General features: G+C 48.9%; 3 protein-coding genes across 6 annotated transcripts in view; 1 reads left to right on the top strand and 2 right to left on the bottom strand.

The window, feature by feature from the left end:
* Window positions 1–289: 289 nt before the first annotated feature.
* Window positions 290–6,165, bottom strand: TMEM230 (transmembrane protein 230). 3 transcript variants are annotated; one of them, XM_087938796.1, is made up of 4 exons: window positions 6,111–6,165; window positions 4,916–5,083; window positions 3,163–3,285; window positions 290–1,836 (listed from the first exon to the last, which is right to left on the bottom strand). In XM_087938796.1, exons 2-4 carry the CDS (start codon window positions 5,009–5,011, stop codon window positions 1,696–1,698), a joined length of 360 nt encoding a protein of 119 aa, XP_087794922.1. In that variant the 5' UTR covers window positions 5,012–5,083; window positions 6,111–6,165; the 3' UTR covers window positions 290–1,695. The 3 variants fall into 3 exon arrangements, with proteins under 3 accessions (XP_087794922.1, XP_026570947.1, XP_087794923.1); XM_026715162.2 differs by having other exon boundaries at window positions 4,916–5,049; XM_087938797.1 differs by lacking the exon at window positions 6,111–6,165 and adding an exon at window positions 5,395–5,560 and having other exon boundaries at window positions 4,916–5,049.
* Window positions 6,166–9,237: 3,072 nt separating this feature from the next.
* PCNA (proliferating cell nuclear antigen) lies at window positions 9,238–14,120 on the bottom strand. The gene is made up of 6 exons (XM_026715161.2): window positions 13,789–14,120; window positions 12,463–12,560; window positions 11,443–11,510; window positions 10,118–10,312; window positions 9,904–10,027; window positions 9,238–9,784 (listed from the first exon to the last, which is right to left on the bottom strand). The coding sequence occupies exons 1-6, from the start codon at window positions 14,007–14,009 to the stop codon at window positions 9,705–9,707; spliced, it is 786 nt and encodes a 261-aa protein (XP_026570946.1). The 5' UTR covers window positions 14,010–14,120; the 3' UTR covers window positions 9,238–9,704.
* A 1,883-nt stretch (window positions 14,121–16,003) lies between these two features.
* CDS2 (CDP-diacylglycerol synthase 2) overlaps window positions 16,004–23,113 on the top strand; it is a 30,118-nt gene continuing 23,008 nt past the window's right edge. The window contains exon 1 of one of the 2 annotated variants that reach the window (XM_026715198.2): window positions 16,004–16,158. In XM_026715198.2, coding sequence (XP_026570983.1) covers window positions 16,096–16,158 — 63 coding nt within the window. In that variant the 5' untranslated portion in view covers window positions 16,004–16,095. The remainder of the gene's footprint in view (window positions 16,159–23,113) is intronic. The other variant, XM_087938795.1, reaches the window with a different exon arrangement.

Raw genomic sequence — 23,113 nt, 5'->3', positions numbered from 1 at the left:
ATAGGATTCTAGCACGTTGTGTGAACTCTGCCACTAAGTAGTACTAGTGGTTTTTCAAGTTAAGTTGGACCGCTATTGTTGCTTGTCTGTTCAGTCGCAGCGTATTAGCGGGGAGCCAACAACTATGTTTTGTTAACCCAGGTTTTTAGTTGTTGTTTTTTTAAACTCGAAAGTCCAAAGCCTTGCTGCAAAAATTCAAATTAAAAATATCCGTCCGGGGGCTTCCCAGGACAAGGGGCTCCTTCTCCCGCCTTTACCCTAGAACAGAGGCAACGTCAGGCTGGAAAAGTACCTTAAGACTGAACATCACAAGTTCTTTATTAAGTCGGCAACCGGAACCTGCAGATTTAAGCTTTCCCAACGCAGATTTAAGCTTTCCCTTGCATTCCACAGGCTGTAAATCCTGTGAGAGAATCCAGAGAAAAAAATAACCGATAACTCACTGGCGGCAAAAGGAAGCCCACGATCTCTGCCTAGGACAAGGCAATGGGTCCAGGCAGCCTGTCCCCCAAAAAACCAACAACCCCCCAAACCCCTTCAGGAAATCATGGCGACTTCAACATCAACGAATGGAAAAATTAGGGTGGTTTTGCTTTGGTGTGGCTGACATGGACACTTGGGCCAACTTCCAACAGGGTTTGTCTTCACTTCCAGGGCTCCAGGCTGCATATCCCCATGTGCACTTTTCAAGCTTTCCGATATCCGCTCCTGGGGACACCTAGCCAGGGAGAGTTATATCTTCCTCCCTCTAGGTAATTATACACCTTTTAGGACCTTGTGGACTTCAACTCCAAGAATTCCTGGGAGTTGAGGTTCACAGGTCCTAAAAGGGCCATAGTTGCCCACCCCTAATTCACACAGACTTTTGCTGTTACTAAAACGTGCCTGTTTCAAAAAGCATGGAACTCAGTAGTTGTTTGTGGGAAAAGGGGTTGCTTTTTAACCAAGTATTTGATTTTTCTCTCTCTGCATTCGACCTATTTTTTTTTTACATTTCGTTTCGTTTTGAGGTCTCTGGAATGCGCTCCACATTATTTTCTCACAGAGTCTTGTCTGGCCCCGGGTTCTGATTTCACAGCCCAATTCCATCTGAGGATACCACCAGACTCTCGGCTTACTCTCTGAGGCGGCGATTCCATCAGCCCCAGCAAAGGCCTTCCAACGTGGCAAGTTTAAGACTAGTGGACTTCCACTCCCAGAACTCCCGAGCTAACGTGACTGGAGGAGGAATTCTGGGAGTTGAAGTCCCCAAGTCTTGAAGTGGCCAAGTTTGGGGACCTCTGGCCTAGACCAATTTAATGAGCGCTCCCCTTCCATCCCGGTTCCAGGTGTCAGCTTGGCCGAGGCTCTGCTCTAGAGGAAGAAGTGAAATAATAATCATAAAGTAGAAGCGCCTAGTAAACCCCTGAGTTTCTTTTCCTCCTTCTGCTCGGTGGAAACACACCTGTCAAGAACTTTCCCCCCTCAAACCAGAAACTTGTTCTCACAAGGCCTCCTCTTCCTCTACACGATGCAGTTAATTTCCTCTCGGAGGGGCCCAGGAAGAAAACAAGAACTGAGAGCCCTGCCAAAGAAATCCTTAAGGAGTATTAACGGCTGCTAGGATTGGTGGTCCAAAGAGAGAGCCTCACTCCAAATTAAGCTTGGGGTTGTTTTTGGCTTCATCTCTCGGACGCCGTGGCCTTTCAGAGCCTTCTAATCGTCGAAATCCGGGATGTCGTCATAGGAGTAGCCCCGGTAGCCTTTGGAAGCGAAGTAGGCGATTCTCAAGTGATAGAAGCCCGGAAGGAAAACCAGGATTCCGATGATCAAGACAGGAACTGCACGATCGGTTCCCTGGAGGAGGGAAGAGATGAAAAGAACGTATGAAAAAAACATATGATGAACGGTTGCAGGAACTGGGCCTGGCTAGTCTAGGGAAGAGAAGGACCAGGGGAGACAGGATAGCCGACTTCCAATATCTGAGGGGCTGCCCCAAAGTAGAGTGAGTCAAGCAATTTCCAAAGCCTTAAGGCCTTAGTAAGGCCACACCTAGAGTACTGCATCCAATTTTGGTCACCGCACTATAAAAAAAGAGGTTGAGACTCTGGAAAGAGTGCAGAGAAGAGCAACCAGGATGATGAGGGGACTGGAAGCTAAAACATACAATAAATGAATGCAGGAACTGGGCCTGGCTAGTCTAGGGAAGAGAAGGACCAGGGGAGACAGGAGAGCAGTCTTCCAATATTTGAGAGGCTGCCACAGAGAGGAGGAGGGGGTCAAGCTATTCCCCCAAACATCTGAAGGCCAGACAAGGAATAATGGATGGAAACTAATCAAGGAGATATTCAACCTGGAAATAAGGAGATATTTTCTGACAGGGAGAACAATCAACCCTTGGAACAGAAGTTGCCTTCAGAAGTTGTGGGAGCTTCATCTCTGGAAGCTTTCAAGAAGAGACCGGACTGCCACTTGTCAGAAATGGTGTAGGTTCTCCTGCTTGGATGGGTGTTTGGACTAGATGACCTACAAGGGCCCTTCCAGCTCATCCAATTCTATTCCTCCTCCAGGTATGATGGACCTCATCTGACACCTGGTGGGAATTATGGGACCCAAAGAAGAAAATTACGGGACTCCAAATACCTTGAAAGCAGCGGACTCCAAGGCAGGAATCAATCGGCCAAACGCCATCAAGGGACCTCCAAATTTCCAAGCCACCACAGCCCTCTTGCATACTGACCCCTCTGATCAGGGCTGGGATTCAAAATTCTTTACTACCGGTTCTGTGGGCGTGGCTTGGTGGGCGTGGCAGGGGAAGGATATACTGCAAAATCCCCCTTCCCTCCCCACCCCACTAGCCTGCTTTCCAGCTCCGTTCTCCTTTTGCAGGGCAACCAAAGGAGACCCAGCCGATCAGCTGGGACTCAATGGGAGGCGGAGAATTTATGGGGTTGGCGGGGCCAGTCAGAGGTGGGATTGGCCGGTTCTTCAAATGACTCAAAATTTCCGCTACCGGTTCTGCAGAACCGGTCAGAACTGGCTGAACACCCACCTCTGCCTCTGGTCCCAGAGGGGGCCGTTTTCCCAGGTGGTCTCTCTGGCCCTGTTCTTGGACAATACAGCCCACCTGCACAGATCTGCCCACCAGAGTCTCCCAGGACGGAATCGCCACTCACGACTTACCCCTTGGCTAATGTACCCGGCAAGGAGCAGTGCGCCAATGATGATGAGGAGGGTGCCAATCAGGAACAGCACCACGGCCAGCGCAATCGCCTTGTAGGGGACTTTCGGGGGGCTCTTCTTGAACTAGGGAGAAAAACAGGTTGAGCGCAGAACGGCCTTCCGGGCCCAGAGTCCCACATCCTAAACTTCTCAGCCACGCTTTGCGCTGGCTGGGGAATTCTGGGAACTGTAGTTCATACACCTGGGAGAGGCCCACACTGGGCAGCACAAAATTCTTTTTAAGAGCCGTTTCCCAGCAAAATATATAAGTAACTAGCTGGATACTCGTGTGCTTCGCTACGAAACTATGCGGTGCGCTTAGTTTTTGGGGAGGAAAATAAGGGCGGGGGGATTCTGCCTCTGCCTACCAGCATCCATCGGTATTCATCTGGCTAGAATCCTGTCAGTGTGTGAGAATTGAGGGCTGTTTGGAAACTGAAACAGTATTTGCTGTGCGGGCAAGGAGACAGCAAGGAGCATTTGGAACAGGTTTCTTTTCAGGCGGGGAGGGGGAGTCGAACTCCTTAGCATCAGAGCGTGTTAATAAATAATATAGGAAAATACTTTAAATGCTCTGAGGGTCATTTGGAAAAAAAACCTTTCTTAGTGAGCCCTTGGAAGCCAAGAGGAACATCCGTGCTGTAGGAAGAAAAAAAATAGGCTATTGATCTATCAGATTCAATAAGGGGATGATAGCAGACCCCAGAATAAAAGAGACACGAACCAAAGTTTTAGATAGGATGATTTCAAAGTGTATCAGAACTATTTGTGATCCTGCTGAGCTGTTGCTGTGGAATGCGATTTTGCAAAGTACCTAGTTCTGAAAACCGTGAGAAATAGGGAACAGAAAGTAGCCAATGGATAGAGGTCTGAGATGTACACAGGTATATGTGGAGACTGTCTGTCAGTTAAGAAAGAACAGAGAAGTAAGTTGTGAAATGCGTGCAGAAAAGCATAAAAAGAATATCTTGGGATGTGTTCAGGGCCACATTGATTGATGCTCCTTGCAGACAGCTGGTCATTTGCATCCTTTTAGATCAGAGGTCTCCCAACTCGGTGACTTTAAGACTGGTGGACTGGAATTCTGGGAGTCTTAAAGTTGCCAAGTTGGGAGACCCCCGTTTTAGATGCAACAGTTAACAGGACAAAGATAAACCTCCAAGTGGCCTCAAGGACCCTCCAAAAGGATGCAAAGAACCAGCTGTCTGCAAGGAGAATCAATCCTTCCCTTCCCCGCCATCCAGTCAGAGCTGAAGAAGCTTCTTGGATGAGAAGCAAAACGTCTTCAAAGGGAAAAAAAACAAAACAGAAAATCCAATTTTGCCTCCTGGGGGGGGGCGGGGAGCAACTTTGGGTTAAAAAGGAAGAAGTGCCATGACAAGGCTGCCCCCTGGCGGGCATCTCTGCAAACAGATATCAGTGGTTTTCAATTCAATTGTATAGAATGGGAAGGATGTGTCCTTTTGTTTTCTTTTTATTTATTTTTTTAATAAAATGGCATTTAATTTCATTGTACGAGGTGCAATGACAATGAACTATAACTCTAAAAAAAGGTAAATAAATAAAAATAAATAAATTGAGTTACCCAACATAACAGTGGGATTAAAAAGATAAGGATAAAATAAAACGCGGTCCTTTCCTTTCCTTTCCTTTCCTTTCCTTTCCTTTCCTTTCCTTCTCTTCTTCCTCCTTCCCTTTCCCTCCTTCCTTTTACCTGCAGGTCAATGTATCCTTCATCCGTGCAAGCGAGCTTCGAATACTTTACTTTGCTGCTGGGGATGGAAGCAGCCAAATTCGTTCGGGACGGCATCTTCTTCAGCGAAAGCGACAACTCCTCCCAGCTACAACCTGGATCAGAGCCGATAAAAGGAACCCCTGTGTACTTTAAGCCATGCAAAGAAGGAAAAGGCATTCGAGGCCCCGGAAACTACAAAGTGGAGACCCACTGAGACCCCAGAAAACAAACTTTTGTTCCTGGGTTGGGTGGGGAGAGCTAATAATCCCCAACCTACAATGACTTTACGGAGGCTGCACCACTAGGGTTGTAAATTGGTGTAGTTGGAGGGAGGGAGGGAAATAGCAATCGCCCTCAGACCTTTATATCGCTTCACGGGGCCTTTTACAGCCCTCTCTAAGCAGTCCACAGAGTCGGCCTCTTGCCGCCCCTCCAATCTGCATCCTCGTTTTACCCACCTTGGAAGGACGGAAAGCTGAGTCAACCTTGAGCTACTCAGGATCGAACTCCTGGCAGCGGGCAGAGTTAGCCAGCAATACTGCACTGCCTTCTGGGAGGGAGGGAGGAAGATAGCAAGAGTGCTGAGCCCTAGATGACCTCCAAGGACCTTCCAACTCTGTTAATCTGTTATTATTGTTGTTGTTGTTTTATTATTCACAAAAAACGACAGCAAATGAGAGGACTATGCTGGGTTTCTTTTGCTGTGTATTGTTATTGTTAATATTCATATTATTATGCACTGTTTGACAGTGCTTTCCAGCCCTTCTCTAGGCCAGCTTTGCTGGCTGAGGAATTCTGGGAGTTGAAGTCCACCCGTCTTCAAGGGGCCCAGGTTGGAGACCCCTAAGAGGCTCACGGAGCCAGCATGTTGCGCCCCCCTCCCTCCAGCACCCAGGTCTTCCTTTGACCCTCGGGGGGTGGAGGGGTGCCGATGTCCTCAGCCTCAGCAGCCCCTTTCCAGAGGGGCGGACTCCAACTCCCAGCGTCCCCCAGGGCTCCGCGCGCGGAGAGCTCTGGGAGGTGGAGTCCGCGGCCCTTTCCAAGGGGAGGAGACCCCGGGCGGGCAGTTGGGGGCTCGGGGGGTCTCTCCGCCCCCCCTCCTCCTCCTCCCGCCTGGGCGCCGCTTCTCTCCCTCCGTCCCTCCCCGGCCTCGCCCGCCCGCCTGCCCGCCTACCTTCGGGGCCGCGCCATGGCAGCCTTTCCTGCGCCAGGAAGTCTTCGCCGGAGCCGCTTCCAGGTCGCCGAGCAGCTGCGCCGCCCAGAGGCGGGTCCCGCGGGGGTCGGGGAGGCAGCGGCCGCTTCCCTCCCTCCCTCCCTCCTTCCTTCCTCCCTCCCTCCCTCCCTCCGCCGCGCCGCTCCCGGCCGGGCAAGATCGCGCAGAGACGGGCACCCCGCCTCGGGTTGCCCCGCTTAAGCCCCGCGAGCAGGTTGGGCTGGTGCCAAGGCATCCAAGCTGGCTCCAGGTTGAAAAGAGTGGGAGAGGGACTCTTGGAGGTCATCTAGTCCAACCCCCTGCCCAAGCAGGAGAACCTCCCCCTCTGCGGCAGCCCCTCAAATACTGGAAGGCTGCCCTCCTGTCTCCCCTGGTCCTTTTCTTCATTAAAGTCAGATGAACAGAGCTGGGAGGGACCTTGTAGGTCATCTAGTCCAACCCACCCCCCCGCCCAAACGAGAGACCCTACACCATTTCTGACAGATGGCAGTCCAGTCTCTTCTTGAAGGTCTCAAGGGATGGCGCTCCCACAACTTCCAAGGGCAACTTCTGTTCCAGGGGTTGATTGCTCTCCCTCTCAGAAAATTCCTCCTTATTTCTAGGTTGAATCTCTCCTTGTTCACTTTCCATCCATTATTCCTTGTCTGGCCTTCAGGTGGAGAATAGCTTGACCCCCTTCCTCCTCCTCTCTGTGGCAGCCCCTCAAATATTGGAAGATGCTCTCCTGTCTCCCCTGGTCCTTCTCTTCCCTAGACCAGCCAAGCCCAGGTCCTGCAGCGGTTCATCCTATCTTTCAGCCTCCAGTCCCCTCATCCTCCTGGTTGCTCTTCTCCGCAGTCTTTGGAGTCTCAACATCCTTTTTATAGCGTGGTGGCCCAAACTGGGACCGCCACCCCAGTAACTCCTCTAAGTGCAGAAGCTGCGCTGCTGGGATCCCCCTGGGAAGGAACACACACACACACACACCACCCTGCCCATGCAGCAAAGCCGTGTGCGCGGCTCTCGTGGGGGTTCGGCGTGCAAAGCCTCACGCAGTCACGCCCTTCACTACTCTGGCCAGGTCCTGGGGGTTTGCGGCCTTGCAGGGGGTTCCCTGGTCAGTTTGGAGAGCAGACTGACCAAACCATGAAGGACAGGTAGCTCTCAACCCGACTCGTTTAGTGACCAAAGTTACAAGGCACTGAAACGTGTGACTTTATTACAAACCGCTTTCCTGTAACCGTTGCAGCCTCCCCAGGACCAAAATCCAGGTACTTGACAACTGGTTCATGTTTATGACGGTCGCTGTGTCCCAGGGCAGTCGTGCAACCCCCCTTTGAGACACCCTCCCGCCCCCCCAAGCAGCACCAATTGGGGAAGCCAGGTTCTGTGGTGCTGTGCACTGCAGTGATTCCCTTGACTGACAAGGTAGGTCGCAAAACGGGGTGAAATCCCTTAGCTGTCTCACTTAACAGGAATGTGGGGCTCCATGGGGATGGAGAGCCTAAAGGGGCCCCAGAATGTCTCCCCACTGCAAGGCCGGGGGATGGCTTCGTTTTATGCATAGAAGCGCAGACGAGGGTCCTTTGCAGGAGGCAACTCTACACTGGAGCTTCTTCTTCCAGGGAAATAATTCCCACGGAGGAACTCTGGGAGTTGAAGTCCACCAGCCTTAAAGGGGCCAAGGTTGGAGACCCCTGGGTTAATGACCCTTCTGGAGTCTCTCCCAACTCTATCATTCATGGCTGGCTGAGGAACTCTGGGAGTTGAAGTCCACAAGTCTTAAAGGAAGCACATTTGGGGAGCTGCCCTTGATTATATCTTGGCTTTCCCATTTTAGTTGTATACTAAAATCTTTCTAACTGTCCTCCCAGGGCTCCCTCAAGTCTTCAGGGGTGTGTGGTCAGGGTGGGGGGGTTTTTTTCCCCCCTCCCACTTCAACTTAACATTTTGGCTAGAAAACCCTTCTCGCATTCTACTTCTACAATAAGGGACAATATTCGGCCAGTCCAGCCAAGGAGAACCGAGGCCCCTCGCCTGCCTCGCCACAAAGGGAGCCCTCGGGAAGACTTTGTATACATAGGCAGCTCAGGGGAGGCGCTTCCTGCCAGCTTGAAGCCCAGGGGCAGCCTTTTCGTGGCCCCACCTCCCCCCCCGAATAATTGGGCTTCTGCAGCACCCTCCCCTTCAAACGGCTCCCATTCGTATTTCTACTGGGATGATTGCAACCTTCCTATCCGAGCCAGGAGGACTCGTGTGTCTCAGCATACATACCCAATTTTCTGCCACTGAAGGGGAAGGGAGATACATTTTGGATGTTGAGCGATGGGAAATTCTAGTGCGCTTATTTGGGGTATAAAATCCTTGAAAATATCCCGCTTGCCATCAATTACTTTGCTAAATAATTTCATCCCAGGGAAAAAAGAGAACGTTTTTCTGGTTCCGTATTGACACGCAGTATATTCTTTAATCCAGATCTCACGGTCCAAATTTGCTAAGTTCCAAAGTGTAAAAATGCCTCTCGGCCCCATAAGGCCAGCTCAACTGGCCAACGTGCTTTTAAATCCCCCTTTCACCCTAAAAAAAGCAGCAAGCCAACTCCTCACAGCCCCAGTCAGCAAAAACATAGCTTTTTACCAGAAAAGGTGACTTTCTTCTTTCGGTTTTACTCGTTCGTTGCCAGGGATTTAACCGGTGCTTTATCCTTCTAGGCACTCCAACGATCCCACAACACACTTCGTTGTGCCGAGAACAATGGACAATACTTCTTTCTCTCCCCGAAAAAAAAGGGAAAGACAAATCACACCCCCAGAAATCTGGTCAAGAAAACTGCATGGACTCACCAACAAGTCAACATTTACTTGTTTCCCAAACATATGTAGCTGAATACATCTGATTACTCCTAGGTCATCTTGACCAATGCTGCTTCAAAAGGCTTTATATTTTGAAACTTGGTAGTTTTATTGAACATTCAGGCAAAAATTAATCACCTACAATTGAAATGTGGTGGGGAAAGAGAATCCTATCCACAGGAGAAATGAGCAGTATAAGCCAGGAAGATATGGATCCAAGAGATTGGGCAGTAATGATAAACTGTCCCGAGGCAAAATAAAAAAAGAAGAAATATCCTTTATTGAAAAAAAGTATTCACTTCCAAAGATTCCCATTTCAAGGTAAGCCATTAGAACATATTTTTTTCCTCCAAACATTTCTTTTTTTGCAGTCATTAGCATTCTCGTTTCAACTAACAGGCGGATAAATGCTGCAAAATTCCGATTTTCATGCAGGGTTATTATGGATGGCATCTATAGGGTTACGCAGGCTCTCCACACAGAAGTTACTGTTTTTAAATACCACATTCACTTTCATACGAAAAGGATTAAAAGCTGAACAATAAAAAAAGGCCCTACAACTATTTTAGGTACTCACATAATAAAAAGGAGAAGTATTTACATGGAAATATCTACAAAAGGGTCTAAGTGCATCTGGTGCACCAAGACTGAGTATAACTGAAAGAGACCCTGGGCTACCAGCCTCGCAAAAATCACACCCCTTCTCCCCGCACCCTTTAATTTCTTACGATTCTTCTTGATCTTCAATCTTTGGGGCCAAATAATATTTCAAATGTCCCATATCTGCTATCTTGTATTCCACAACTGCAGGAGACAAAAGAGCCAAGGAAAAAGAGTTAATGGCCTGTCCGAAGCCATCAATCCAATCCAGGAAACAGACTCTGGCCCCATTTCTCAGCGAGACCCGCAATGCCCCCACTTACCTAGGGGAACATCCGCAGACATGCTGAGTATAACTGTAGGAGACAAAGGTGTGGCCTTGGTGAAGAAATTCAAGTATCTCAAAGCAAAGGTCAGCTGGACGGGCTCATTCATCTCGATGGATACCTGCAAAAAAACAGATGAAGGTTAAAGAACCGAGAGAAGAGGGGGAACAACGGCAAGGGGAGAGTCTCAGCTTCCCTGCTGCCTACTCACAGCTTCCTCCTCTTTGTCAACATCGCTGGTTTGTGACAGCTTGACATTTCCACTCCCAAGTTCTCCCGTGGCGGAAAATTTGACCCCATCCTTCGTGCAGGAGATCACAACGGCGTCTCCAATGTGGCTGAGGTCACGGCAGATACGTGCGAATTCAGCCGAGGGCATTTTCACCACGCAGCTGTACTCTTGTTCCTGAAAGACCATATGAAGGAATTGTAGGGCTGGCTGAGGCTCAAGGCGACACCCGGATTGCGTTTCCATTTCTCACGGGACAGAAACCAGCGGGGCCAGTAAAACGGATACAAATCAAATGGACGTCTTTTTTAAGAAAAGAAAAAAATTAACAAGAGGAGCAAATATTTATTTTTGCAAGAGTTTTACAGGTACTCCCCCCCAACTGGTCATCACATTTTGCAACCTTCTGATAAAGCAAAGACATTGGGCAAGCCGGATTTCACTTGTTAGTAGCCCAACTTTTATTAAGAGTTGAGGGAAGGACGACATGTACTTTTAACCTCGCATTTTCTAATGGCTTCAAGCACAGAACGAAAAAATGCAAGAATTTTATGAAGGTTAAGTATTAGTCACTTCGCTTCAGAACTAGGATACAAACCCACAACACAAAACATTTTAACATTTCAGTTTGTAACCTCCTCCCCATTAAAAGCAGATGCCATTCAAACTGCATGCATAGGTAGTCCCCTCCTTAACAGTAACCTATTCAAGCTTCCATATGAAGTCATGAAGGCGCTGACGTATGTCCAGTCCCCTAAGTTATGGCCATTGCAGGAACCCCAGGCACATAATCAAAATCTGGGTGCTTAGCAGTCTGCTCACATGACCACAGGATATAGTTCAACTCCTCCCTCCCAGCCCGTCCTTTTAGCCACCCTGTCGCTTGGCAAAGGGTCACGGTTGGGCACGCCTCATCTGCAGTGGGATGAAGACAGGAGGTCAACTGGGCAACTGGGGGGCGGGGGGGGCTGCAGGGAGATGGAGTTGAAGAGAAGGCAACAGGACAGGAGAAGCAGGAGATCCTGGCTTGTCTTTACTCAGGACTACAAAAACTGTTATTCCCAAAATGGGACACGTTTCACCCAGTGACTGAAATTCTGATTTTAATTAGGGCCATTAATAAGCAAAGACTACCTATATCAAATTGGCAACATAGAGAATCAGCAAGCAATTAGTAATTTTTTTATTCTTGCAGCGGCTATAGATTCAGTCAAAAGACAGCAAACAAGCCAGTCTTTAACCATCCATCATAACGTTTACATTTAATGAATTCATTAATAGTACCTTTGAGATAAAAACTCACTTACTGGAATTCCAAGCTGTTCTACATCCAAATCCATTAATTTCATTTCATAGTCTGAAACCTTCTCCTGATCTATTCAAAACAAAATCATATAATTAACATTATTTACAAGAAAATCATTCTGACTCAATACTGTTTACTAGCCATAATCTGCAAAGCTACTTGAATACCTATAAAAGACAGCAAAAGCAGAGTCTTTGATCGAGATCGGGCCACTTGGCAATGTTTGCACTTACAACCAGTTGCCAAATGCTCGGCACTCCTGTGAAAGTCAGTGGGGAAGCTGGCAGGGAAGGTTGCTCACTCCCGCCTGCTAGATTGCAGAGGGGAAAGGGCTCCTCGCCGAGGGGAGAGGAGAGGAACTCCAACAGCCTGCAGAATGGAAGGTTGAACCTTTTGGGATTTAAGGTGTTTCGGCAGCTCATTGCAGAGGTTCCCTTCCGCACACAGAGGGAGGGGAGGGGAAATCCTGCAGCGGTCCAAAGATCCGAGCTTTCTGCAACCTGACGGGAGTTCCTGTCATGTAGGGAAGGAAGCTGCTGCCTTACCCACCTTTGCTCCAGTCGCTTAATGATTGGGAGAACCAGGATTGTGGTTGTTGAACCAAGCAATCATGTGGGCATCTCTCATTTAACAACCAAAATGTCAGTCCAACTGTAGTCCTAAATGAAGGGTTGCTCATAGATTGAAAGTGTTGCAAATAAATCTGCATATAATCACTTTCTGGTTGGCATTACTTTTTAAAATGTTGTATATTCCAAATCGTTACACCAAAATGCACATTAGTCCAATTGTGCATGTTTTGTTATTCATATATTACATAATGGGTGCTCTATTTCAGTTATAAGCTGCCATCACTATATTAAACATAGGAATAAAAAAGTATTTTGACAGGTGTTAACAGACTGCAATCAATGCAACTTGTGGGCTATTCTGACACCAGAATTTATCCTACCCTCTTCTAGTTTTACAATGAACACCTACTTCTGAGATAAAGCAGATTTAATGATTCAGTTAAACTTACTTGGTGTTTCAAATACCAAAACCAGTGTGTCAGCATTGTCTTCAGCCCTCAGAGTGATTATGTCATCATTACCAGCACACTTGAGCACTTTGGACATACTAGGAAAGAGAAAGAAACGCACATGTCATTGTTTTGATATACTGCGTTATTTGGACAATACACAAAACGAGACACATTGAACAAGTCACTGCAAGCCAAGAGGATCAAGTAGGCTGTTCTCCCAAGGGACACCACAACAGCAGTTTGTGTGGATCCTGTTTGTAATCCAACTGGCATTATTTAAAATCAAACACAACAGCCTAGATTTTTCCCAATTTTATTTCCTGATCCAAAAATTGGTTTTGATCCAGTCCCTCCCTATCTATGATTAACTGGTCACATAACATACTTTCTAGGGCAGAGGTCCCCAAAACTTGGTCACGTTAAGACTTGTGGACTTCAACTCCCAGAAGGCTGGAGAATTCTGGGAGTTGGAAGTCCACAACTCTTAAAGTGGCCAAGTTGGGGGACCTCTGTTCTAGGGGGACATTTAGAAAGCACACTATTGTCATTTGTTATTAGGTTACATTCTTGAGAATAAACCGGTCTTTCCCACGCTAGAAAATGATATAGAGGGGGGGAAGATTCATTTATTTATTTTTGCAGTTTTAGTGTAATTTTTGTTGTGGACTCAGACAGGATTCAACTGTTAGGGATCAACTGGGAAAGGAGGACCCTCCAGCAACTCTGCCAGTGCAGGGACTGCAATAACTTGCCACAGGCTGCCCTTTTGTGGAGCACCAGGGCAGTCCTGAGCTAAAATTGGGAAAGGTCCGGTCCAGCTGCAAAGGAGGCCAGGCAAACCCTGGCAAGGAGAGGGGGTACCCCACGCCTTCTTGCGCTTGGGATTCCCCAGAGGGCTGCTTCCTCCACAGAGGAAGCTCGACTGGGCAGGAGGAGCATTGGACCCGGAGGCCAAGAGAGACGCCGGCCCTGCCTGCCTCACTTCCCGCCTTCTTTCCTTTCCCCAAGTGGCAAAAACCGCCATGCTGCCTCGCACAATCCCGCGCCTAAAAGACAAGCCACGCCCAGAAGGAGAGGACGACCAATCGGGCGGAAGCGCGCCGAAAGAGAGGAACCGTGGGCAGCCAATCCCCTTCCAGAACTAGAGCGCGCGAAGCCCGCTTTGACACTCCGACGCTTCCCGCCATGGCGCGAAGGGATTACGTCACAGCAACGCGACCGGCGCAGTAAATGGTTCCCGCCTTTCTTTGCGTATGTGGAGAATTCGCGCCTTAGTGGACTTCTCCCCTCCGCCCCGCCACCGGTCGCTCGCTCGGCCACTACCTGACGAGATTGACGCCCATGGCGATGTTGCGGTCGCAGCGGTAGGTGTCGAAGCCCTCGGAGCGCATAGTGAGCTGCACCAGGGAGACGTGCGAGGAGTCCATGCTCTGCAGACTGATGCCACCCGAGCCCAGGTCCCAGCAGGCCTCCGTTATGAGGTCCTTGAGAGCCTCCAGGACCTTCTTCAGCAGCGAGCCCTGAATCAACCGCGCCTCAAACATCTTGTCGGCGAGAGCGGGAAAAATTTCGCGCGGACCGCCTCGCCCGCGTCTCTTTATAGAGCCGGGCGACCGACGCCCCGCCCCTGGCCCATGAAGATATAGTGCGCCTGCGCGCCGAGACGTCGCCTTTTGCTCCGGCCCCCGAAGAGGCTGTCCGTAATTTAGAACCAATCAAAATGGGAGGTCATTGTTGTCTCCTCCCCTCGCGGCTCTGCTGACCAATCAGAGTGCAGGGAAAGAACGGCTTTGCTGCCAGTTTCTGGAAGGGGTTTTGCCCGGACTTGTTGACCTGGGCTGCGGAGGCCGCTTCCTTCTCCAACCTGGCGCCCTCCGGATGTGATGGGAAAGGACCCCTCCCCATCAACCTCCCCAAATATGATCAGAGGCCGCGAGGAGGGATGTCCAATCTGGACAGAAGTGGACATTTCTTCCCCAGAACAGACCATTTTCACCTGTGCTGGATGGCCTTCAGCTGTGGATGATTGGAATTGGAATCCAATGATAGGAATTGGAATCCGACTTGGGAAAAAAAACTGCAAAATGCAGCTGGAAGAGATGTGGCAAGACTGACTTTTTTTTTTTTTAAAAAAAGGCAAATTTCCCCACTGATTTCCTCCCTGCAACCCTCCTGCAAGGAAACTCAATGGGGAAGCCAGCAGGAAGTCAAAAGTTGCTCCCCTTCTCACTGTTTTATGACCCCCACAAAGTCCATTCTGTTTCTCTGTTCAGCTAAGGAAATACCTGAAATGATGACTCAATGGGGCCCCAGATTGTCCGCTTAGAAATTAGAATCTTTATGTAATAAAGGTCCCTTTGGCATATTCTCACAAAAGTATTAAATGAATTCCGAACATCTCAATAGAAGTTGCAATACAGCAGTATGTGGAAAATAAGCCCGTGGGCAAATCGCTTAGAGAGGGCTGGAAAGCATTGTAAAGCGGTATATAAGTCAAAGGGCTATTGTTGCTCTTTTCTGTGCTCATTCTAGAGTCTCAGCATCTATTCATATTGTAATGACTAGAAATGGATGCAGTATCACAAGTGTGGTCTCCCCAGTACATCAAATCTGTCGGTTCACATCATTCTATTCCCCAAAGAAACCCTTCCTGAACCTGTTGAGATCTGCACGCGAGACAAGTCCTCTGGAGGGAGAACCTTCCCAGCAATTGGAGAGAGATTTTGCCCAGATGGAAATTCGCAAATTGGAGAAACACCCTTTTTGCTGTCCCAAAGGTGCTTTTTTTCCCGAGAGGCAACTGGGCTTTGTTTTTCCTTTGAAGACATTTCGCTTCTCATCCCAGAAGCTTCTTCGGCTCTGACTGGATGGTGGGGAATAGAAGGATTGATAGTCCTTGCAGACAACTTGCCATTTGCATCCTTTTAGAGGGTTTTTGAGGTCACTTGGAGGTTTCTCTGTGTCCTCAGGGTCCCCTGAGCGGTGCAAATGGTTCCTGTAGTCTATAATTTTTCCCCTTTGGAAATCCATTCCTGCTCCCACCTCATTCCAAGGGGGTTCATCCCAAATTGGATAGCTAAAAGACTACGGAGATTCTCAGCCATCCAAGTCATGTTCTTTTTTCTTGAAAGACGTTTTGCTGCTCACCCAAGAAGCTCCTTCAGCTCTGACTGGACGGTGGGCAATGGAAGGATTGATACCCCTTGCGGACAACTGGTCGTTTGCATCCTTTTGGAGGGTCGTTGAGGCCGCTTGGAGGTTTACCTGTGTCCTCGGGACCCAGACGGCAGAGAATCGGCTTCCCTGCCGGCCTGGTTCGATGTAAACGCTCAGGCGGCTGCTGGAAACGCTCCGGCCCCTTCGCTTCAGCTAAAGCAGACCCCACCCGCCTTGGAAACGTTCCCCGCCCGACTCCACCCCCAGCCTGGCTGCGCTGCTCCATTCCTGCGCTGCAAAAGCCTGCCCGTTGTGGGCCCCGCCCCCTTAGGGCGATCCGCTCCAGGATTGGCTCCTTCCCCCTAAAGTCCCGCCCCGATTCCCGGGCCCGGCTGTCAGTCTGGGCTGGGCTCCTGCTGCTGCTTTCTTGCAGAGGCGAAGCGAAGCTTAGCGCGGGCGGAGCGGCGGCCCAGGATGAGCGAGGTTAGGCAGCGGCTGGCCCGGGAGCCGGCGGGGCAGCACGACGCCGAGGGGAAGGTAGGCGAAGCGGGCGAGCGGGGATGAAAAGCGGCCGGCCAGCCAGCGAGCGGTGTCTGTATGCGGTGACGCGTGTTTCGCGCATGGGGGAAAAAGGGAGGGGGTTCCTGGAGCGGCGGGGGGCGCGCCTCCCTCCCTTTCTGGGGTTGCAAGGAGAGGGGCTTGCACACCCCCACTCCGGGGGCTCGTGCAAGGCGGCTTGCAAAGAGCCCCCCCGAGCCCTGCGTAGCCCCGGGCCGGAAGAGCGGCGAGAAGTGCGCGGCTCCGGGCTCTTAAAGCCACAGCGCTTGGGCTCTCTTCCTTTGCAAAGGGGCCGGGCCGCCGGGGGTCGTGAGGGGGCGCCGAGCCGCTGCGCGGGCCGGGCTTTGGGGAAGGCAGCCCGCGGGGAACCGGAGCGAGGCATCGCGGAGGGGCGGGACGGCGGAGGTCGGCGCGCTGCTCAGGCGCCCGCCCGCCAGTCAATGGGAATAAGAGCTGGAAGAGACCTTGGAGGTCTTCTAGTCCAGCCCCCCGCTCAAGCACCGTTTCAGACAAAGACCCTGTGGCGTTCCTGGCAACTGAGAGGAAAAAACAACTGTTTTGAGGGGCTGCCCCAAAGAGGAGGGCGTCCCATTAGTCTGCAAAGCACCAGAAGGCCAGGCAAGAAAGAGCGGATGGGAACCCATCCAAGGGAGGCGAAACTTCCGAGCAACCAGTGGGACAGAGCCTCCAGAAGTTGTGGGTTCACTGGAGGTTTTGGAGCAGAGACTGGACCGCCACTTGCCTCCTGCATGAGTCGGGAGTTGGACTAGAACAGGGGTCTCCAACCTTGACCAACTTTAAGACTTGTGGGACTTCAACTCCCAGCTTTGCTGGCTGAGGAACTCCGGGAGTTGGAAGTCCCACAAGTCTTAAAGTTGGTCAAGGTTGGAGACCCCTGGACTCAAAGACCTCCCCAAGGTGCCTTCCAGCTTCTATTCCAACTGGGTCAAGTGGCGCCACAAAGTACACAAAGCGCCGTGCTGGTCCTCTTTCCATTGGGCCACAGTTGTCAGGTTTAAATTTTTGCCCAGCCTTTGCAGCATCTGCCTCCAGTTCTGGCCTGGATTTAGTGCAGGCGGGAAAGTCATCAGTCATCAGAACTCTCACCGAATTCTTACAACTGTCTAGATATTCCTCAATCTGACTAGCTTTAATAGCAGCTCCCTGTTTACTATTTGATGTCTAGAGAGATTCTCAGTCCTCCTGGTCATGGCTGTCCCGAAGGTGCTTTTTCCCCCGCAAGAGGCAACTGGACTTTCTTGGTTTTTCTTTGAAGACGTTTCGCTTCTCGTCCAGTCAGAGCGGAAGAAGCTTCTTGGATGAGAAGCGAAATGTGTTCAATACAAAACCCGAAAGTCCAGTTGCCTCTTGTAAAAGCACCTTTGGGACAACCAGGACCTGGAGGACTGAGAATCTCCGTAGATATTTTTCTTCCCTTCCCTTCTCTTCTCTTCTCTGGACTTTCTTGTTTTTCTTTGAAGACATTTTGCTTCTCATCCAAGAAGCTACTTTAGCTTCTTAGATGAGGAATGGAAGCATGTATCCATCCAGTCAGAGCGGAAGAAGCTTCTTGGATGAGAAGCGAAATGTCTTCAAAGCAAAACCCGAAAGTCCAGTGGCCTCTTGGGGGGGGGAAAAAAAGCACCTTTAGGTCTACTCCTAGATGGCAAGGCCTCCCTAACCCATATGCCCTCCAGCCAAACGTCTCCACCCACCGCAGCTGTTGATGAGAATTCCGAGTATTGATGTCCACCCATCTGGAAAATGCATTGAGAAAGGTTGGGTGAAGCTCAGCCTTTGTGGTGCCGGAGAACAGTGGCCCAGTACTTCATCCCCCGTCACTGCTGATTGAAGCTTTGGTGCAAGGGGTGACATGATAGCAGCGTTCCAGTATCAAAGGGGCTGCCCCAAAGAAGAGGGAGTCAAGCTATTCGCCAAAGCCCCTGAAGGCAGGACAAGAAGCAACGGGTGGAGACTCACCAAGGAGAGAGGCAACCTGGAACTAAGGAGGAATTTCCTGATAGTTAGAACAATCAACCGGTGGAACAATTCACCTCCCGAAGTTGTGGCTGCTCCAACACTGGAAGTTTTTAAGAAGAGATTGGCCAACCGTTTGCTTCAAATGGTTTAGGGTTTCCTGCCTGAGTAGTGGGTTGGACTAGAAGACCTCCAAGGTCCCTTCTAACCCCTTTATTCTGCTATATTAGATAATTTCTAAAACATTTGGTTCGTAGAAGCATTAAAGGTAAAGATTTCTCCTTTTTTAGTGGTTCAAGGTTGGTTCAGCCTTCCGTCCTTCCCAAGTTGGTTAAATGAGGCCCCAGACAGTTGGGGGCAATAGACTGACTTTGTAAACTGCTTAAAGAAGGCTGTAAAAGCACCTTAAAGCGGTATATAAGTCTAAGAGCTATTGCTATTAGTGGTGTCCAAACCCAGGGTCCAATGCTCATCGCTGTTTCCTAGCCGAGGGAGCCAGCGTTGTAACATTCCCAGGGTCATGTGGCCAGCGTGACTCAACCCCGAGGCACATGGATGAGCTGAGCTTCCCACCAAAGTGGTACCTATTTATCTACTCACCTTTGCATGCTTCTGAACTGCTAGGTGGGGAGGAGCTCGAGCGAGGAACGGGAGCTCACCCCATCCTGTGGGGCTCAGACTTGGGCTGCCAGCTTTCCAGTCAGTGACTTTAACCACACAGCCATCCCAACCTCTCTCTTCTGAGAAGCATTAGAGATTTTCTTTTTTTTTTAATGCAAAATTGGTCCTCTTGGGTGCGTTGGAAACAAGCCTTGCTGGGTCCAACATGACCTCATGTGGCCATTAATAGCAGCTTCTGAGAATGATTTAAAAACCGCTTTGGTGTTATGACGAGCTCAATTAAACGATGATTCAACTGTAATTATTCCAGCGTTTCTACTCTGTAGAGCAACCTTCTGCAACTCCAGGTCTTTAAAAGACCCTAAGCTGGCTGGGGGGTATGGGAATTGAAGTCTGGTGCATTCAGAGGCTCGGGAAGAAGCAACGGGCACACATTTTGGCAATTCTCCTAAAATCTCTTCCAAGCACAAGGGCGTCTGGGACTTGCTTAGAGTCATTTCCACACATTTCCAAGCTCCGGGCTTAAAAAGCTCAATTCGCAGAAGACTGGTCCCGGTGGGTTTAATATCAAGTGGCATTAATTTGGGGTGCTTGCGAAGCACCTTGGGATGCTTGCAGAAGAGGAAAGTGTTTAAGTGGGCATGTCTTCTCCCTCTGGGGTTTTGCTGAAGTGTTATTATTACTCAGATAAAGGAGAATATTTGCAGCTCAGAGTTGAAACGAGCTGTTCTCTGAGCTGGGTTGTTTTCAGACAAGGCATTTCACCACCTAACAAGGGGCCATCATCAGTGCTGCTACGGTGTGGGGTTTGCTCTCAATTTACATCCCAGTGGCTTGCCCCGTTGGTTGGAGTGGTCTTGCTGATTTTGTTGTTGTTGTTATTGTTGTTTCATTTCGTTCCCCTGCTTCAAACTAAGGTTCAAGGAAGGATGGAGAATAATCTTTCTGTCCTGCATTGTCTTATTTATCGATTTAATAAGAAACAGTTCAGGACATCTAGATTAGGTGGAGTGGCTGGATGCGATCAAGTGATTTATTGAAGAAGACCAGCAACTCAGGGCATCTAGATTACTTGCAACCAGCGGTCTTTGTCTGTCTATCTGCCTGTCTGTTTATCCTGTGTCTGTCTGCCTGCCTACCCTCTACATCCCTACCTATCGCATTATATGCAACGTTAGATACCAGCCACGTTCTTGGTTTCTGTGATTTGCTCCTGAGTAGCCTCCATTCACCGTGTGCAGTGTGCCAGAAAGAATCCGTTTCCTTGGATTCTGCTTCCTGCAAGTGCCAGAAAGGGCATTCATTGTTGTTGTTCTGATTTTTAATTCAAGTTGGAAAATGCTTGGCTTAAAAACCAAGAAGCCAAGAAGAGGAAATGTGTGCAATTCAGAAAAGAAGGCTGAGGGTGGGATAAAGCTGAGCTACAGCAGGGGCTCTTCAAACTGGACAGCTTTGAGACTCGTGGACTTCCAACTCCCAGAATCCCTCCTCCAGTCATGTTAGCTCGGGGATTCTGGGAGTTGAAGTCCACACGTCTCGAACTTGCCAAGTTTGAACGGCCCTGCCTTGAACCAAGATAATCCTTGCCTGTTATTCCTCTCTGGGAAGACCTACGGCAGTAACACCCATGTATCTTGCAGCCAATGGTGTGAACCTGTCAAGTAAGAGCAGGCAAATTCCAACATTTGGAAATGGGCTGTAATTCAGTTCTGGCTTGGAACAAAAAACCCCTCTATCTCCCTGAAGCAATTCCCCAAATTTGATGCTAAAACAAAAAGCGGGTAGGAAATGCTTTATTCCGGTATTTCTATTTTTTTTTTTTTTGGAGTTCTGCAAGAAGGGGCATCTTGCTAATCTCCAGGCAAATCTCGGCACACATTAAGCCAGGACGCTTCTTCCTGTTCAGTGGAGCCTGAGAGAAATCCCTGCCTCCAGAGGTTTGCAATCCTGAAATAGACCAAGAAGAGAAAGTCACCTTTAGCAAGGAAGAAAAGATGAGCGACCGCTTGAGGCTTTATTCTGGTGTAATTGTATAACAGGGTAGATTTTTGCCTCTTATTTTATTTGCAGGATTGTTTTTAAAAACGTTTTTCCTCATTAAAGATAGAGAAGACAGTTTTCCTTTGATTTCCGCCCTCCCCCCCTTCATTTTACAATGCAAAATATGACCCCATTTTAGGTTTTTTCCTGTTGACTTCTGCAAGTAGGATCTTGCCCACTGAGTGCATTCTAGGGAGTGCTTTTCCTTTTATGGAAAAGCATCCTTCTACTACTTGCCCTTTGTGTGTGTGTGTGTGTGTGTGTGCTCACGAGCATGCCCATATGTTTCTGTATGTGTTGTTAAAATAAACTCACAGGAACTTAAGCCTTTTTCCTTTCCGTGAGCCGCGCACACTTGAGTTTTTACACTTGGCAAATGCCTGATAATCAGACAGGATGCAGCAAAAAACTGGAAGACGTACCAAAACACCTTTTTCCTTCCTTTGCTTAGAAGGTGATTAGCAAGAGAAAGAGGATGTTTGGAAACCAAGAATAGCTCATTCCTGAGCTGTCAGGCTAATGGCTTCATTTTAGTGGGTCAATAGGCTGGCATTTCAGAAATATCATTGCCTCCGTTGCGAATTCCCCTCCAGAATATGGGTAGCTATTTGGATTATGGAAGGGTTGAATCCGTTAATCAGAATAGAGCTAGAAGGGACTTTGGAGGTCTTCTAGTCCAGCCCACTACTCAAGCAGGACATCCCAGCCAAACGGTTGTCCAGTCTCTTCTTAAAAACCTCCAGCGATGAAGCACCACAACTTCTGGTGGTGAGCTGTCCCACCGGTTAATTGTCCTCATTGTTAGGAAGTGTCTCCTTAATTCCAGGTTGCTTCTCTCCTTGATTAGTTTCCACCCGTTGCTTCTTGTCCTGCCTTCAGGGGACTTTGGAGAATAGCTTGACCCCTTCCTCTTCTTTGGGGCAGCCCCTCAAACACTGGATTACTCCTGTCGTGTCCCCCAAATTCTTCTTTTCTTCTTCTCTAGGTTAGCCAAACCCAAATCCTGCAGCCATTCTTCATATAGTTTAGCCTCCAGGTCTTTAATCATCTTAATTGCTCTTCTTCACACTTTTCCCAAAGTCTCAGCATCTTCGTTGTAACATGGTGACCAAAACTGGTCGCAACATTCCAGGTGTGGCCTTACTAAGGCTTTACAACGCAGTCCTAACACTTCACATGGTTTTGAATCTGTGCCTCTGTTTATATAGATTCACAAGAGGAAGCTCAGGGCTCATGTGGAGGAGGTGTCTCAACCTGATACTACTTGTTAAGCAATGCTACCTTGTGATCTTGTGAGGCTTGTGGGCCCGTTTACACTGCTGGCCTCTCGGTTTAGCAACCCAGAACCTTGATAGCAGAAGTTTATCTGGAACAGTGAAGGTCTGGAGGCTAAAACGTATGAAGAACGGTTGCAGGAACTGGGTATGTCTAAATAATGGAGTAAGGGTGACAAGATAGCCATGTTTCAATATCTCAGGGGCTGCCCCAAAGAAGAGGAAGGGGTCAAGCTATTCTCCAAAGCCCCCTGAAGGCAGGACAAGAAGCAAGGGGTGGAATCCAATCAAGGAGAGAAGGAACCTAGAAGTAAGGAGAAAACTTTCTGACAGCGAGAACAATTAACCAGCGGAATGGCCTCTGTGCTCTCCAGCCAGTAAATGGGAATTGGGAGAGTTAGTTAGGAATTGGGAGCTGTCCCCTTAAGGGAATGCATCGTGGTAAATGTAGTTAAGGTATCCTGGGAAATGTAGTCCATGTCATGTGGTCACATCTGTAATCCTGATTGGTCACTGAATGGACCCTAGCTTCGTGCTAGCGCTTCTCCTTTGGCTCCACTACTATGGGATGAAATGTGAGGTGAGAGATTACTATCCTTTTACACTATGATTTCAACTATGCAGAGAATTGGACATTAGATGCATCTCGACATAACTGTGAGTTACCTTAAGGATACCTAATATAATCCAATAAGAGAAAGTTTGTATGGAAGAATTTGTAGAGTTGTCTGTCTTTATATTCAACACTTGAATCAAAGGACAGAATAGCTGCCCTCTAGAAGTTGAGGTTTTTAAGAAAAGACTAGACAGCCACTTCTCTGAAATGGTATAAGCTCTCCTGCTTAAGCAAGGGGTTGGACTAGAAGACCTCTAAGGTCCCTTCCAACTCTATTATTTTCCTCCCAAACTAGGACATCTCAATGGCTATCCATCAATAGGTGGAAATGGGCCATCTGGAGAGGTCCAGTTGGTGCTGTGGTGGCTTGATGTTAAGGGACAGCATCCAGAATTGCTGGGTTTTG

Source organism: Pseudonaja textilis, chromosome 9, assembly GCF_049901715.1.
Source record: "Pseudonaja textilis isolate UNSWEBS1 chromosome 9, rPseTex1.2, whole genome shotgun sequence".
In the NCBI taxonomy this organism is placed as follows: Eukaryota; Metazoa; Chordata; class Lepidosauria; order Squamata; family Elapidae; genus Pseudonaja; species Pseudonaja textilis.
This window is presented reverse-complemented; position numbering and strand designations above follow the sequence as displayed.

Coding starts and splice junctions, on each gene's coding strand:
- TMEM230 (XM_087938796.1), bottom strand. CDS start 5,011: ATGCCGTCCCGAACGAATTTGGCTGCTTCCATCCCCAGCAGCAAAGTA. Junction 3,286..4,915: donor AAGGATACATTGACCTGCAG/GTAAAAGGAAGG, acceptor TTTTCTCCCTAG/TTCAAGAAGAGCCCCCCGAA. Junction 1,837..3,162: donor CCGGGTACATTAGCCAAGGG/GTAAGTCGTGAG, acceptor TCCCTCCTCCAG/GGAACCGATCGTGCAGTTCC.
- PCNA (XM_026715161.2), bottom strand. CDS start 14,009: ATGTTTGAGGCGCGGTTGATTCAGGGCTCGCTGCTGAAGAAGGTCCTG. Junction 10,313..11,442: donor TAGAACAGCTTGGAATTCCA/GTAAGTGAGTTT, acceptor ATGGTCTTTCAG/GAACAAGAGTACAGCTGCGT. Junction 10,028..10,117: donor TTGACAAAGAGGAGGAAGCT/GTGAGTAGGCAG, acceptor GTTTTTTTGCAG/GTATCCATCGAGATGAATGA.